Source organism: Leopardus geoffroyi, chromosome A2 (genome assembly GCF_018350155.1).
Source record: "Leopardus geoffroyi isolate Oge1 chromosome A2, O.geoffroyi_Oge1_pat1.0, whole genome shotgun sequence".
NCBI classification, from domain to species: domain Eukaryota; kingdom Metazoa; phylum Chordata; class Mammalia; order Carnivora; family Felidae; genus Leopardus; species Leopardus geoffroyi.
The window spans coordinates 23,091,646-23,107,129 of record NC_059331.1 but is presented as its reverse complement, the minus strand read 5'-3'; the positions used below and the strand labels follow the sequence as shown (position 1 = coordinate 23,107,129).

General features: G+C 43.6%; 1 protein-coding gene across 4 annotated transcripts in view; it reads right to left on the bottom strand.

Moving 5' to 3' along the window:
• CACNA2D3 (calcium voltage-gated channel auxiliary subunit alpha2delta 3) overlaps nt 1-15,484 on the bottom strand; it is an 866,452-nt gene that overhangs the window by 298,195 nt on the left and 552,773 nt on the right. For all 4 annotated transcript variants that reach the window (XM_045493219.1, XM_045493218.1, XM_045493220.1 and 1 more), the window contains one exon: nt 1,644-1,722. In XM_045493219.1, the coding sequence (XP_045349175.1) occupies nt 1,644-1,722 (79 nt within the window). The remainder of the gene's footprint in view (nt 1-1,643; nt 1,723-15,484) is intronic.

Genomic DNA, 15,484 nt, shown 5'->3' with positions numbered 1-15,484 from the left:
CTTTTCCTCTCCAAAACACTCCTCTTTTTAATTTCAGAGAGCAACTTCAGCTGCTTGCAACTAAAATAACTTTGTCTTAAGAGCTGGGGTGTGCAAACTCTTCATGGAGTCCTCCTTCCTCCACTAACGTACAAACATTGGAACTTTTTTTTTTTTAATAAAGCATGGCTTAAGAGACAATATTAAAAAAGACCACCTAAATCTATCAAGACTAGTTTACTATGTGATAGGACATGCCTTCCTTTGTAAGTGTGTATAGCCAATTTACTCATTTTTCAAACGTTAAAGGAGCACTCACTCTGAGTGAGATAGGAGTCTGGGCTCTCCCCAAGTGCTCATGATGAAATCAGAGTAAAAGCCTGTTCTCATAGAACATGTAGCCTCCAAGGGGAAATAAGACATGCCTACAGATCAAAATGGCACCAGGAAATAATACAGGACATGTATTTGTGAGACACTGAACTACCAGTTTTACCTGCAGAACCCCATTTCAGGCTCACAACAGTGTCGGGCACGTGTCATCATTACCCCTGCTCTGTAGGTGACACAACTCAGACCCAGATAGGTCTGGTAACTTGTCCATGGGTGGTGGATGGTGGAGGCTAGATTTGAACTCAAGGAGTCTAGGTTAAGACTCCAGGGGTTGGACTTGACCAGCTATTTGCCTCCTCTGTTTTGCCTTTTTGGTTGTGTGTAGCATGAAAAGAAGCCCTTTACTGACTAGTGAGCCAGTTACCTCCCTCCTTCTGTCTTCCCCAAAGCATTGTTTCTGACACACAACAGGAGATTATTAAATAATAAACCTCAGAATATCGAAAAGGCAACAATTACTGAGCATTTACCATGCCTCAGCATTGAACCAGGTACCTAATATACACCATTTCATTAATCCTTACATTTAATAGGAATCAAAGGAAGAACTACTATCCACATCCTGATTTTGGAGATTAGAACATTGAGGCAGGTTAAAAACTAATTCGATTAGTTAAGTAGGCTAAGTTATGCTATGGGAACATATCAAACTGGAAATCTCAGTAGCTTAACACAAAGGGTTATTGATTATACTGGCAGCATGGGCCGGCACACAGCCGGGGGCAGGGGGAGTAGAAAGGCCTCCATCCCTAGTGGTCACTCAGGAAACCAGGCTGATGAAGTCATCTCATGACTATTCTATCCAGAGCATGGAGTTTCAGAGTTCACAAGGGCAGGAGAACATTGTATGGACACTATCATACTAGCTCTAACACGCTTTAGCCTAGGGATGATGCAGGTTGGTTTTGCTCACGGCCTACTGAACCTGTCTTGAGGCCCCAGCTAACTGCAAGGGGACTAGGAAGGTGGAGTGAACACACGGGTATCTGGTGATCAGTAAAGTGCTATGCCATCGTAACCATCCCAAGGTCACCCAGCAACTAAGCGGCAGAGTGTAGAGGGTTAACCATTCCACATGACACTGTCCTCAAAATTTGTAAATGTATTTCCGGAGATGCTGTTATAAGTTATCAAAACTCATCTAGAAACACCCAAACGTTGTCTTAGAACTCATAGCCTTCTCTTAGAACTTTCTACTTTCTCAGGACTATCCCAATTTTGGCACATCCGAGGGGAAGTTACTCAGAGCCAAGCACACAAGGGGAACCTACCTTTGTTGGCACAAGCCATCCACTTGAGATTGTCTGCAAAAGCAGCCTCCCGTCCAATGAGGTAGGTGAAGATGCGGACCTGAGAGGAAGAGGAACACAGGCATCAGTGGCGTTCACCTTTCACTCTGCTGCCCCAGATCACATGCGTGGCACACACACATGTGCTTTACCTCTTTAATGCCCCAGGCTTCCCATCTGTAGGAACATATTTAAGACATTTGAAGTACAGTCAGCTAGAAATATATTCAAAACTCAGGCCTTTGATCTTTTAAACCATATGGCACTGGTGGTGGTTGTTTTTCGGTGTGCAACACACGACAGAGGAGAGCAACTTGAAATGGGAAATGTCAACATCACGGGTCTGGGTTTGCTACAAACATATGGACAAGGATCGTCCAGGTCTGGACCAAATCCGCAACCATTTTCCTCATCCACACAGGAAATGCAGGGTATGCTCTTCCTGGGAATATAAGCGCCACCAAAAGACCCTCAACATCCCTCTTCCCCAATGGTGAGGACAGGCTGCAGAGAGTCTTACCATCTGGTGTCTGGTGTGATTTTAGGAGGTAATTAAGTGGGACCAGAGGCACGGCCTGTAGCCAGGAGACCAATGGGGACTCTTTCTTGCCTTCTTAAGCATTTGGTTCCCAAAGAGTAGAAAACACATGTAAAACCCTGTCTCATTTTCTACTGCTTTCTCAACTCTCTCCCATGAGGCTAGAATTCTCTGAAATAGAGTACAATCCATCCCCCAAAGTAGGACTTGAGGGTACGATGGAAGAAGAGGAACTAAAAGGGATACAACTCTTGAATTCAAATTTAAAATGGTACATGGCTGAAGACTACACAGTCCAAACAAAAGTTTTCTGGCGGGCCAAGGATGGTGCTGTGGCTACCTCTTTGTGGCTCAATTAATGAAGACATACTATCGGATGAAGACACTGGATATGTGGTACGAGAGGATTTACCAGCTGGTGTCCCCCCAGCCCACTGAAACTGGCTCAGGCACCCCTATTGCCCCTTCAGTGCCTTTATTATAGTGTAGATAACTAGTATCTTGTGTGGTTACGTCTGTGAGGTTGATTCCTGCTAGCCTGTCCACCTGATGCAGGGAAGGAAGAGGTGTGCCTCTTTCCCCTGGCTCTGTCCTGATGGAGCACAGCTCAATATATGAATGGGTAAAAATACACGAATGCTCCCAGCCGAGTAAAAAAAAATGCAGATGGTGCTTTCTTTTATTTATTTAATTATTATCTTTTTAAGTAGGCTCTATGCCCAACATGAGGTTTGAACTCACAACCCCAAGACCAAGAATCATGTAATCTACCGACTGAGCCAGTCAGGTGCTCTAGATTTTGTTTTAATTATAAATACCCTCTTCTCTGGGCACTATAGTTTGAAAGCTAGTTTAAAGAGGTGTGTGTGTGTGTGTGTGTGTGTGTGTGTATTTAAGTTTTTATGTATTTATTTGGAAAGAAAGGGAAGGGGAGGGGCAGAGAGAGAGAGAGGGAGAAAGAAAATCCCAAGCAGGCTCCATGCTGTCAGTGCAGAGCCCAATGTGGGGCTCAAGCTCAAACTGCAAGATCATGACCTGAGCCGAAATCAAGAGTCAGATGCTTAACGGACTGAGCCACCCAGATGCTCCTAGAGAAATGTTTAAACACACGTTATCATTACATAACCTCAGCCTGTCCTCACTTGTGTGCACGAAGGCAGTCATTTCATCCATCACAACTCCTCCAAGGGTGCTTCCTGAGTGGGTGAGCAGGCAGAAAGAGATTTGCCTCTCTTCATTCCCCTCACTCTCTCCCACACTATTCCCAATGGAGTCACATTGAGAGAGAAAGGATATGTCATTTATTATTATTATTATTATTATTATTGTTATTATATTATTACTTAAATTGGGAGATTCTGGCTTCTCTTGGAGGAAAAAAGAGAAGAGTCAGTTTCACGTGGCCAAAAGTGATTATCACTGACCAAGCCCTACATAAAGTCACTTTCTTGTTCACTTTTCCTGCCTGGCCACTGTGGGCATTTAGCTGAAGATGTCTGATGTAGGCGGTAGCTGAGGTCCAGTTAATTAAAATGATTTGATTAATTTCATCTAGTCCTGGGTCATCTGAGTTCAAGCCCCATGTCAGGCTCTGCGCTGACCGTGTGGAGTCTGCTTGAGAGTCTCTCTCCCTCTCTCTCTCTTTCTGTCCCTCCTCTGCTTGCACTCTCTTTCTCTCTCTCTCAAAAATAAACAAATAAACTTAAAAAAATAATTCATCTAGTCCTGCCTTGGGATAACACTGGGGCCTCCTCTCAATCTCTTCAAGATGCTGGGTCTGTCCACATAGAAAACCCCAACCAGCCCCATGGCCCAGAGCCAGCACCCAGAGGAGCCAGCACTGGAATACAGTGTTTTGAGACCCAGACCCATGCTTTTTTTTTTTTTTTAATAAGTCCTCACCTTTCATTTCAAATTTAAGCTGTTTTAAGGGAAAACCCTAGATTGATAAAAACTTGCATCCCCACTGGCTTTTAATGAAGCAGAAAGCTTAAAAGATAGCTCTTCGTAAATGAAGCTAGGGGTCTATCTTTGCAGGCAAATAGGAAAAGATGTGGCACAGAGCAGCCCGTATGTTCGCATGCACCAAACCTCCTCTGCCATGCAGATTAAGAACCTCAGGATAAACTGAGTTCTCTCTCAGCGGCATGGTTAAAGCTCCAGCACAAGGCTGTGAACCACTAGCAAGACTTCTATAATCCCTCACTTAAAAAGATGGCAACCCATTTGGAAAACCAGCAGGATCGTGCCAAACTTCAGGCCAGACATGACTGCTCAAAGAACTGTGCTAACAATAACCACAATAATGGAATCCAGCATTGCAGCCCCCACACCCCCACCATGGCTCCTATACCACTGCTGTGACCCCTACCTGGCCCTGGGAACGGGGCCCTGGGTCAGGTACATGCTAAAGGATTTATAGGCATCATATTTATTTTGTTAGTTTGTATTTTATTTTACTGTTTATGAAAGAGGATCAGAATCATGTTCAATATTTCCATTTATGTGGCTCCCTTGGCTCCCTGGGGGACTGGCCTCCTTATCTGAGTAGAAACGGCATGGAAAGGACTTGTCACATCTCTGCCTATAAAATAAACATCATCAAACAATACTAGGTCCACACCCTGGATTTCTCACAATGATGCCTTTCAACTGGCAACAAAAGAGAAGGGATTTTTACTCCAAAATAAACATTTTGGAGAGCAATTTAACAATATCCATAGCATTTTTTATTTGTAATTTTTTCAGGCCCAGTAATTCTATCTCTAGGCATTTATCTTATAGCCAAGATAACAACAACAACAACAACAAAAATACCCGTAGGAGCTGAGCAGGTATCAAAGATGACAGGAAGTGATAGGCATATGGAAAAACTATAGAGTTGAACGTCTTCATAAAGCCTTGTAATTTCATTTTATACATTTTCACCAATACACAAAAATGGTAAAGCTACAAGAATGTTCACCTTCATTATTTGTAATAGTCAATAACTGTTAGAGCTTAAGTGTCTCTTGATAGCTGAATGGCTAAAAAAAAAAAAAAAAAAAAAATTACAGTCCATTCACAGAGCCGAATACCCTGTAGATATGTACTCATGTAGAAAGACATCCGGTATAAACTGGTGAGGGGAGCAATGGCAAATTGTAGGATATGGTATAGCACAGAATCCTATTTTTCTTAAAGGGGACTTATACTTTTTATTTCACAAATGTCTCTATCATTTGAATGTTTTTACAAATGAACAAGTATTGCTTTAATAATTGAAGATCATTCTAAATGAGCAGAAAGTAATCAGATGGCAACTTATTGAACCATTCTACAAGGACCTAGGAAGAATCAATGTAGCACTGAAAATTCAACACAAGAGATGAAATGTGGCCATTAAGACCCAGCCCTGCATTTTCCATGGGGGGCTGCCATAGTCCACCGCTCAATTAACTGAGTGCAAAAGCTGGAGAAGTAACACAATCAAATCGCTCATTTCCATCATCAGCAGATTCTGTAATCTGATAGATATTATTTCCAACAATTAGAGATTTCTTCCCCAAGAAGCACCTTTAAAGAAATGTTCACAAGTCTGCCTTGAGGCCAACTACTTTTCAGATCAGAGGTGGTCTTGAAAGCCAGGTTCACAGCACAGAATATCGAGGGACAGAGGCACCACACAGTTCAGACCACAGCAGGAAGGACACACTGAGGCTCCCCAGAAAGCCAGGCCTTTGTGTTCATCATTTGCAGGCATGAAGGCACCACTCTCATTAATGCAGCACAAAGGCAGCGGGGGAAAGTCTGCATCAACCTATTAGTTCATTTTGATCTCCCATTTAAGTTTGTATGGTCTTTAAGTATTCTATAAACCCAATTAAGCTTAATAAAATTTACAATGTGGACATTTCTAAGTTCAAAGTCACTTAATTTAATCTGCTTAGTATAAAATTTCCCAAGTGAAACAAACAAAAATCTCAATCCAGTTTTTCCAAAAAACAAATCATGCTTACTCATGTAGATGCAATTCCCACCAGAAAATGTGAGAGGCACCATTCCTCTCATGGTGAATATAGGTAGTTTGAGTTTATAATAATAATGAACCAAATCTCTTCTTTCTATAGCCATCAAAATAGGGGACGAAGAGTGTCTGCCAGTACACTTATCGTGGACACGTTTTACAGCCAGAAAACAGGCGGCCGCCAACTCCCCCACAAGTCCCTTTGGTAATGAATGGGACATTGTCAACGACCATGCTTTTGAAACAGTCTGAGCGAAACAGGTCATCCTCCATCTGTCACAAGTAACTTCTGAGCACCTGCTATGTACCAGGGACCTTTCCTGGTGTTGGGGATAAAATGGATAAGCCGTTAAAACAAACTCTGTCTTTAGGGAGTTTACATTTTCATGGGAGTAAAACAGATAATTAACAGCAAATTCATATCTAACATTTATTTGTTGGATTCAATGCTTATGAAGAAAATAAAGCACAGTAAGGCAATGGAGAGTGATGAAAGCTGCAAGAGAGGAAGGGAAGCCCCCCCCCCCCGATAATGTGACATGTCATCAGGGAATCAGGGATCTGGACAAAATGGGGTGGGAGAGGCAGAACAAGACACATGGCTATTGAGGAAGAATGCTCCAGGTGAAGGGAACAGAAGGGAACAGAAAGTCCCAGCCACTGGGACTTTGAAGGCACCAGTGGAAATAGAGTGGAGTCAATTAGCAGAGGTTGTAGAGAATGAACTTGGACAGACAACAGGGCCCTTGCAACCACTGTTAGAGAACAGAACCACAGAAGGGACTGAGTCGGAGCCTGATATGAGCCACATATAATCTTGTAAAAGGGTAAATGTGTTTATAGTGTAGAGAATGGAGAATAAGCCATGAGAAGTCATGCTCAACTTGGCTGCTCATTTGATTTTCCTGTGATGTTCTTACAATTCTGAAGACCCACGTCCCATCCAAGCACAATTAAATAAAACCCTCTGGAGCAGAGAGTCTTTTAATCTCTCTTGGTTCCAATGTGCAATCAAGTTTGAGAACCACAGCCATAGGGAGACAGGGTAGAGCAGAGACACAAAAGTAGGAGGCCACCAAAGTGGTCCAGGTGAGAGATGACAGTGGCTCTGGCCAGGGTAGGGAGAGTTCTTAGACTTCACCGAACATCAGGATCACCAGGGGCCTTGGATCACATCTTACCCCAACACCCACCCTCCAGAGATTCAAATTAAGTAAGCCACAGATCTACATTTTTAAAATAGCACCCGTGGTAGGTCTGACATAGGTAGACCGATGCCAACTTTATTTATTTATTTATTTATTTATTTATTTATTTATTTATTTACTGCCAATGTTTTAAAATAACACAGAGAAGATGAGCCTTGAGCAAAGGGAAGTGGAAGCAGGAATTAATAAATCAGTGGAGCCATTTCCAACAAAGGTATTTCTTTTTTTTTTTTTTTTTTTTTTTTTAAATTTTTTTTTTTTTTTTCAACGTTTATTTATTTTTGGGACAGAGAGAGACAGAGCATGAACGGGGGAGGGGCAGAGAGAGAGGGAGACACAGAATCGGAAACAGGCTCCAGGCTCTGAGCCATCAGCCCAGAGCCCGACGCGGGGCTCGAACTCACGGACCGCGAGATCGTGACCTGGCTGAAGTCGGACGCCCAACCGACTGCGCCACCCAGGCGCCCCTCCAACAAAGGTATTTCCATACACTGCTAAGGATTGAGGCTAAACTTCTAGTTTATAATCTGTATGTGGTTTAAAAAAGATAGAGGAGGGGCGCCTGGGTAGCGCAGTCGGTTAGGTGTCCGACTTCAGCCAGGTCACGATCTCGCGGTCCGTGAGTTCGAGCCCCGCATCAGGCTCTGGGCTGATGGCTCAGAGCCTGGAGCCTGTTTCCGATTCTGTGTCTCCCTCTCTCTCTGCCCCTCCCCCGTTCATGCTCTGTCTCTCTCTGTCCCAAAAATGAATAAACGTTGAAAAAAAAATTAAAAAAAAAAAAAAAAAGATAGAGGAGATGGATCAAGAAGACATTTTTTTTTTTAAGTTTGTGTCAATCCAACAAGGCAGGAACATCAGACACCAACCAGACTGGGCAAACAGGACCAGCCATATGCAGTTCCTTTTTTCCCAAGAAAGGGCAGATCTGTGCCCACATGTCTGTAGCGGGAGCTGAATCTTTATACCCAAAGCATTGCTCCTCAGAATTACAATAACCCCATTCTTGCTCCCATGTACAGAGGAAAGAGCTGAGGGCAGCACATTTAGAAACCTCCAAATACATAATCTTCACATTTATTTTTTAAAAAGACTATGTTTTATTTTAAAATAACATTTAACTACAAATCTAGTACTTATAAAAAACTTATAAAACATGGATCCTGAGAAACTTAACAGAAGACTATGGGGGCGGGGAAGGAAAAAAAAAAAGAGAGGGAGGGAGCCAAACCATAAGAGACTCTTAAAAATTGAGAATAAACTGGAGGTTGATGGGGGTTGGGAGGGTGGGTGATGGGCATTGAAGAGGGCACCTGTTGGGATAAGCACTGGGTGTGGTATAGAAACCAATGTGACAATAAATTTCACATTAAAAAAACATGCAATCTACATGGATTATATGTATAAATGGCATTTGCTAAAAGAATCATCAAGTACCTCTGGGGGCCCACATCCATGGGTTCCAAATTTTAATTCAACTAAGCGGCAGCCTCTGCAAATGAATATGTGCACTTACTTTTATGTCTTTGCACCTGCTCATGCCCCTTCAGACTCACTGCCCCACTCAATTATTCCCTAAAATACCTTCAGGATTTCTCAAAAATAGTATATGACTTCAACTTTAGAAAGAAGTCTCCTGATGTCTTTATGTCTTAAAGTCAACTTACTATTACTGAGTACGTTCTTGCTCTGTATCTTCACAAGATATATTCCTAACCAACTTCTCTTATTTGCTCATTCCTATGAATTATGGTGCAGAGAAGCACCTCTGAATAAAATCTTTAACCTCTAAGCAGAAAATGAGGGCTGGAGCTTGATTATTCCCCAAATACTTCATAAATGACTGCCAAAACTGTCTTCACGGAAGCACTGCAAGAGTGGAGGCAGCCCTGGAGAAGGCTGATGCCAATGGACACAGTTATACTGAGCAGGTCGCTTTAATCGAGAAGCCATCACGCTCATAATAAAAGGAGAAACATCCTTATCCAAAGGCTGAGAGAGGCGCATAAGGTAACACTGTCCTGAGCAGCAATACGAGGGGACAAATTGAATTAAATTACAAAAGTAATAAAATTTCAACAGATGAGTATCATAGATCATTATGATAAATGAACTGTCATTTGGGGGATGCTGTAAGAGTCTGTATAATCTCTTTCCTCTCAAGCACAGTGCCTGATACCTCATGTGTGGTACTGAAATACCACAATTCAGAAAAAGCGCAATTTGGGAATCTTCTGAGCAGGAGGATGCAAGTCTGGTTTTATGGGCATGTGTTTTTTCAAGGTGGAGAAGGTGTGTCTGAGTCGCCCAGAGGCTGAGCTGAGTTAGCACAGCAGAGCACAGGTGCGACGACACACTAATCACAGAACAACAAGTAGTCAAGCTACAAACATCCTCAAAGGTGGGTGACACAATTCATTAGACTATCCAGCCCCATGGACTTCATTCAGGAGGCAAAGCCAGTGTATAAACTGTCTTTTTATGTTCTGTACTTTTGATGCTCTGGGGCGTTGCTGCCTTGGAGGAACTACCCCTCCCCGGGTTAGCTAATTCCTGGAGGTAGCAAATAACTTGCCTGCAGGTGCACCTCTGAATGCAAATAAACCAATCCGACCTCCTCTTTTTATCAGATGTTCACACTCTGGACCATTCTCCACCTGTCCTAACCACTCCATGGCTGCTACCAGACAACTAGGGACAGTTCTTATGCCCCAAAGTCCACTGAAATTATCCAATCCCAACCCTGCTTACCCTGCTTTGCCTCTTTCTTACATGAAACCACAAAAAGGCTTCAGCCCTCTAGCTCTTCTCTCTCTCTCTCTCTCTCTCTCTCTCTCTCTCTCTCTTCACACTCGCCTTGCCTCGGTGTTTCCCTTGGTGAAGCTCCATGTGGTATGGTGTGCCTCTTGCTTCTAGAGGACAAGTATAATAAACTTCTTCCTTCACACCAGCCACTTCTATGCCTGTGCACCTTACCATATCTGATTCAAATAAATACTAAGTACCCTCAAAAAATCTGGGAATCAGGAGACCTGGGCTCCAGGTGCGCCCAGCTCCACACTTACTGGCTTGGTGGCGTTGAGCAAATTAAACCCTCAGACTGTACTTTCCTTATGTGTGGGCAACATGTGGATCACCTGCCCCACTCCCTGTGATCAATGGGGAATGGGATAATGGATGCAAGGACAGGTCAGAGGCAGTGAATCTGTCAGAGTTGCAGCCATGTGTGTTTCATACAATTTGCTGCAGTAGAACTAAACAAAGTGAGTTGAGGAAAGCCAACTCTCTTACCCATAGATACACACCCACCCCCCCACCCTGCCCAGAGGTCTGGTTAAAGAGGAAATTGATGGTTGTGGGTGAATAAGAGATTCTTCCTAGGGGAGGGTTTTGAGCAGCCATCACTGATATTTGTCATTACCAAGGATGATGGGATTGAAGTCCCTAACACTAGAGGTACAGCAATGACAACTTCTGTTAACCTCTGCAGAGTCATATGATCAATTAAGACATTGGCACAGGCTATGGACCTTCCCCCTACCAAAAAAAAAAAAAAAAAAAAAAGCCCAAAGCTGTACATTCACAATTTCAGATAAGATTTATGAGATTTGGGGCACCTCCTCACCAAAGACCCAGATTCCCTAGGAATCTCTGGATCCCAGGTTAAGAACCTCTGTTTTATAGACTTCTTGTATTCTGTACTCTAAATTCCTCAAAAACAAATTGTATTCTTTGGACAATAATAATGGGCTCTGAAGTGCTTGCCAAATTGAGAGAGAAGTTCATTTGTTCATTTATATGTCCATTACCAATGATTTGGTGAGTCCCAGATATCAGCCATCCATGACCAGATCCAGATTTCACATTGGGAATGAGTCCTCAATATGTAGGAGCAAGGTGGACACACCAGGAGCCCTGAGACAGAATAGGGACAACTACAGACCTTGAATTTGCACATTACAACATGGAGCCTTTGAATGACCACACCTAAAGGAACAGGGATGGAATACTCAGACAGATAGGACCCCCGTCATTCATTTTTAAATCCAGAGAATCCAGTGTAATGGTTGACATGAAGCTAGCATCCAAACGTGTTGACTGGTAATACATAAAAATCCTTTTCTGCTGATATGAGGGCTCTTGAAACAAATTCATCACCAAGATTGAGATTGCTGGCCACCACAGGGCCTACAGAGATCAAGTGGATCAAGTGGAGATCAAGTGATAACAGTTATTTGTTTACAGGTATGCCCTTTCTTCCAAGAAGGCTCACAGATTCAACACCATGAACAAAAACACAAACTCATGTGTGTAAAGCTGTTAAATTCAGCGGAACAGGTCAGAAGGTCTACTTACATAAAAGGGAAACTAATTGTTCTACAAATGGGGATGCTCATACTTACACTTGTGAAACATCTTGGAATCATGTCCCTCCCTAGCTTAGAGCCTTCTGATGTCTTCCCATTGCACTTGGAATATATTCCCGACTCCTGATCACAGCTACGATGTCCTGGAAGACCCAGAGACATGAAAAACTCTTTTTTGGCTTTAGGGTCTTTGTCTAAAGACCCTGTCTTTAGGGTCCTGTCCCACTGCCTAGAATGTTCTTTATTCCCTCACTTTCTATGGCTAACTCCCTCTCATCCCATGTGTCTCCTTCATGATACCCGGTACGTTTTGTAGGTATCTTAATGACTTATTTCCTTGAATTACATCGATTTCGTCCTCCAAACAGAAATGCAGATGTGGGAGCAGAATGAAGCCACTACACCCAGCTCAGTGCCCGGGAGGTGGTAGATTCTCAATGAATACCAGTCATTCACTTTTTCTCTCCATTTCTTTTCACAAATTTTGTAAGTCAAAATAAGTCGGCATGGGATGCTCATGAATTTATCAGAGTTAGAGCTCTTTCCTTCACTACCAACTTCGTTTTAAATGCTTTCCTATTTTTCCAAATTGATATGCTATCAATCAGCTGGAAATTTCACTTTCCCCTACAATAAGTTCCCTTGATTTCTTTTCACACTGCAGTTCGGTGATAAATAGCAAGAAATGGAGGATGGAAAAGTTCCCGTCTTTGTTAGTGCCATCTCATCTTCAGGAGCCAGAAAATGGTGTCTTAGTTGAGGCCTCACATGGGTGGATCATCAGTTTTATAGCATATTTCTTCCTAGGTGCTGCCCCTTGATTCTAGATGGAAGGCATGCAAGCTGTAGACTGAAGTCAATTGTATTTTAAATAACGGCCTGCTTCAAGGATAACCTAGCAGGGAAAAGACAACACTTTACAGCGATGATGGGACACTTGTTCTTCCAAGCAACTTTCAGTGCAAGTCCCTTCTTCCTCCCGCCCCTTGGCACAGTTTGAACAGGCAGCAAGATTTCATGGAAAACAGGAATGACTGGGTGGACAGGTGAGCAGAATACAGTGGATACAAGACAGGGTTGAGAACTGGACACACCCAGTTTTAGCAGCTGGGTCTTCCCCAAGGGAGCCAGGCAACCTGGGGGGAGTTATGTGATCTTTCTGAGTCTCATTTTCCTTACCTGCAAGGCACTATGGTTAACAGAATACCCATATGGCAGGATTGCTGTTAAATGGTAGGGTGAGGGCAGGGTTTGTGCTACTAAAGAGTGTGTGGGGGGTCCTTTCTAAGAGGAGGTCTCCAATGGGGCATGTTGCCTGGACCCTAAAGAGAAAACATGTAGGAAAAGGACCAAAGGTGTGAAGCCTGAAGGCGTGAGTTGGCCTGTCAGTCTGGACCTTAGTGAAAAGCTCCTTTTCCCTTAATGGTACCGCCCCCCCCCCCCCCCCCGAGTTTGCGTTCACTACCCAGATGAGGGTACAGGACCAAGACTCACACGGCCTTGGGCACAAATGCAGCCCTTGTGTGGGATGTGGGCCAAAGCCCGTCCCCACCCCCTCTCCACTCAGTAAGCAGCAGCATGCGTTTGGATAAAGCAGTCCCTCCACAGACCATCCTAGTGAATCAGCACAGTGCAGGTTATAGGTCGAGGATTTAGGGGTTTGGAATTTTGCCCAAATCATTCTCAAACTTATTAAAACCAACAGCTGTTGTGAACTCTAAGCTAGCACGGTTCTTGTCACTTCTATCTTCCCCACCAATCCTCCCTGTCACTAAGAATTAGTCTAAAATAGCAGTTTCTGCTGTCAAATCACCTGCCACCTTCTGGGGCTTACTGTCAGAAAGAGAAGTCAAGGACTCATCAGACAACTGCAAGGATATTGTTGAGGACAGCATTCATTTTACCTGTGACTCTCCAAGAGGCAGACAGGTAGGAACACGGCTCAGGGTTGGGAGGGAAGGACTTATCAGAATCACCTGTGGGGTTTCGGCAATGGATACATGCTCATTATCAGTACCCCGACCTCTGCCCCCTCCAGGGATTCCAGTGTTCCCATGACCCTGAACATCCACTACGGGAGCACGCGCCCAGCTGAAGACCGTACTATCAAGAGCCACTGTTTTGATATCAACGACTACCATAGGTGGATGAGGCAGGAAAGTGAGAGAAAGTTCCAGGGGGCAACTGGGGGGAAACATATCTTCTTTCTGAGAAACCCCAGAAGAAAATTTATTTCTTGCCTTCAATCAGTTAGAATTGTATTTATCCTAAGAATTGTTATCTTACAGACCGGAAGCCTTAAAGGTATCCAGGTTTCCTCACTGGTGTTGGCTGTCCTCATCTCCAACAGAGATTAAGTGTTTTGTTTGGCCCTACCTTTACTATGTTCTGGTCATATATTTGTGCAATGCTCTTATCATCAAAGAGGGTTAAATTTTGTTAAAAACTTTTAACTGTAAAGTCCCTGTATTTCTTCTCTTAGCTTTGTGTCCCTTTGGAGGGATAGTTTAGGTCAAAAGAATCCTTCCTGATCTTCCCCTCGGCTCTTTGCTCCTGGAAATGAACCCTCCAGCATTTCTCACATTTTCCCCACCACATTTTACATGTAAGAGAAAACAACAGGAAATTAAGTAGTATCAGTCATGCCAGTAAGTTGGTGAAAAAGGCGTGGTGACCAAAAAACACTGAGGAAGGGGAGGTCATGCAGGGCGACAGATCATCTCTGTCCTGCAGGAGCATTCTTGCAGTGGAGAGAAGCTACAAACCCAGTAGAACCCACATGGAATGCACGGGATGGTGGGGAAAGATAGCCTGGGAGGCAGCAGACAGATCAGTGAAATGCAAGCCAAGAAGAGCAATGGGTTTTAATAGAAGAAAATACATAAACTATGGGGCACCTGGGTGGCTCAGCTGGTTAAGCAGCCAACTTCGGCTCAGGTCATGATCTCACGGTCTGTGAGTTCGAGCCCCGTGTCGGGCTCTGTGCCGACAGCTTGGTACCTGGAGCCTGCTTCAGATTCTGTGTCTCCCTCTCTTTCTGCCCCTCCCCTGCTCATAGTCTGTCTCTCTCAAAAATAAATAACATTAAAAAAATTTTTTTTTAAAGAAAAAAATACATAAACGCAAGGTTGGTATTCCTGAGAGCTAGAACCTATTTTCTTTCCTCACCATTATGGCTTTATTTATTTGTTGGTTTGTTGTTTTCTGGGGTCAGGATTTTTCATGAGGATTGAGGGAAGAGAAAGATAGATACTGTGTCCTGGAACTGAGCTGTTTGTTTTTCCAAAATATGTTTCTCCCACTGGAGAGCCTCAAGATTGGTCAAAGCTGCTGGCTCTAATATGAGCAACAAAGTTCTCCAGTTTTCCATCTTTTTTTTTTTTTTTTTTTAATTTTTTTTTTCAACGTTTATTTATTTTTGGGACAGAGAGAGACAGAGCATGAACGGGGGAGGGGCAGAGAGAGAGGGAGACACAGAATATCAGAAACAGGCTCCAGGCTCTGAGCCATCAGCCCAGAGCCTGATGCGGGGCTCGAACTCACGGACCGTGAGATCGTGACCTGGCTGAAGTCGGACGCTTAACCGACTGCGCCACCCAGGCGCCCCCAGTTTTCCATCTTAAACACCACCTTCCAGGAGATGAGGGCTTTTCCTGGAGGAGTAAGCTTGAGGATATGAGGCTGCATGGGAGGAAGGGTCCACAGCA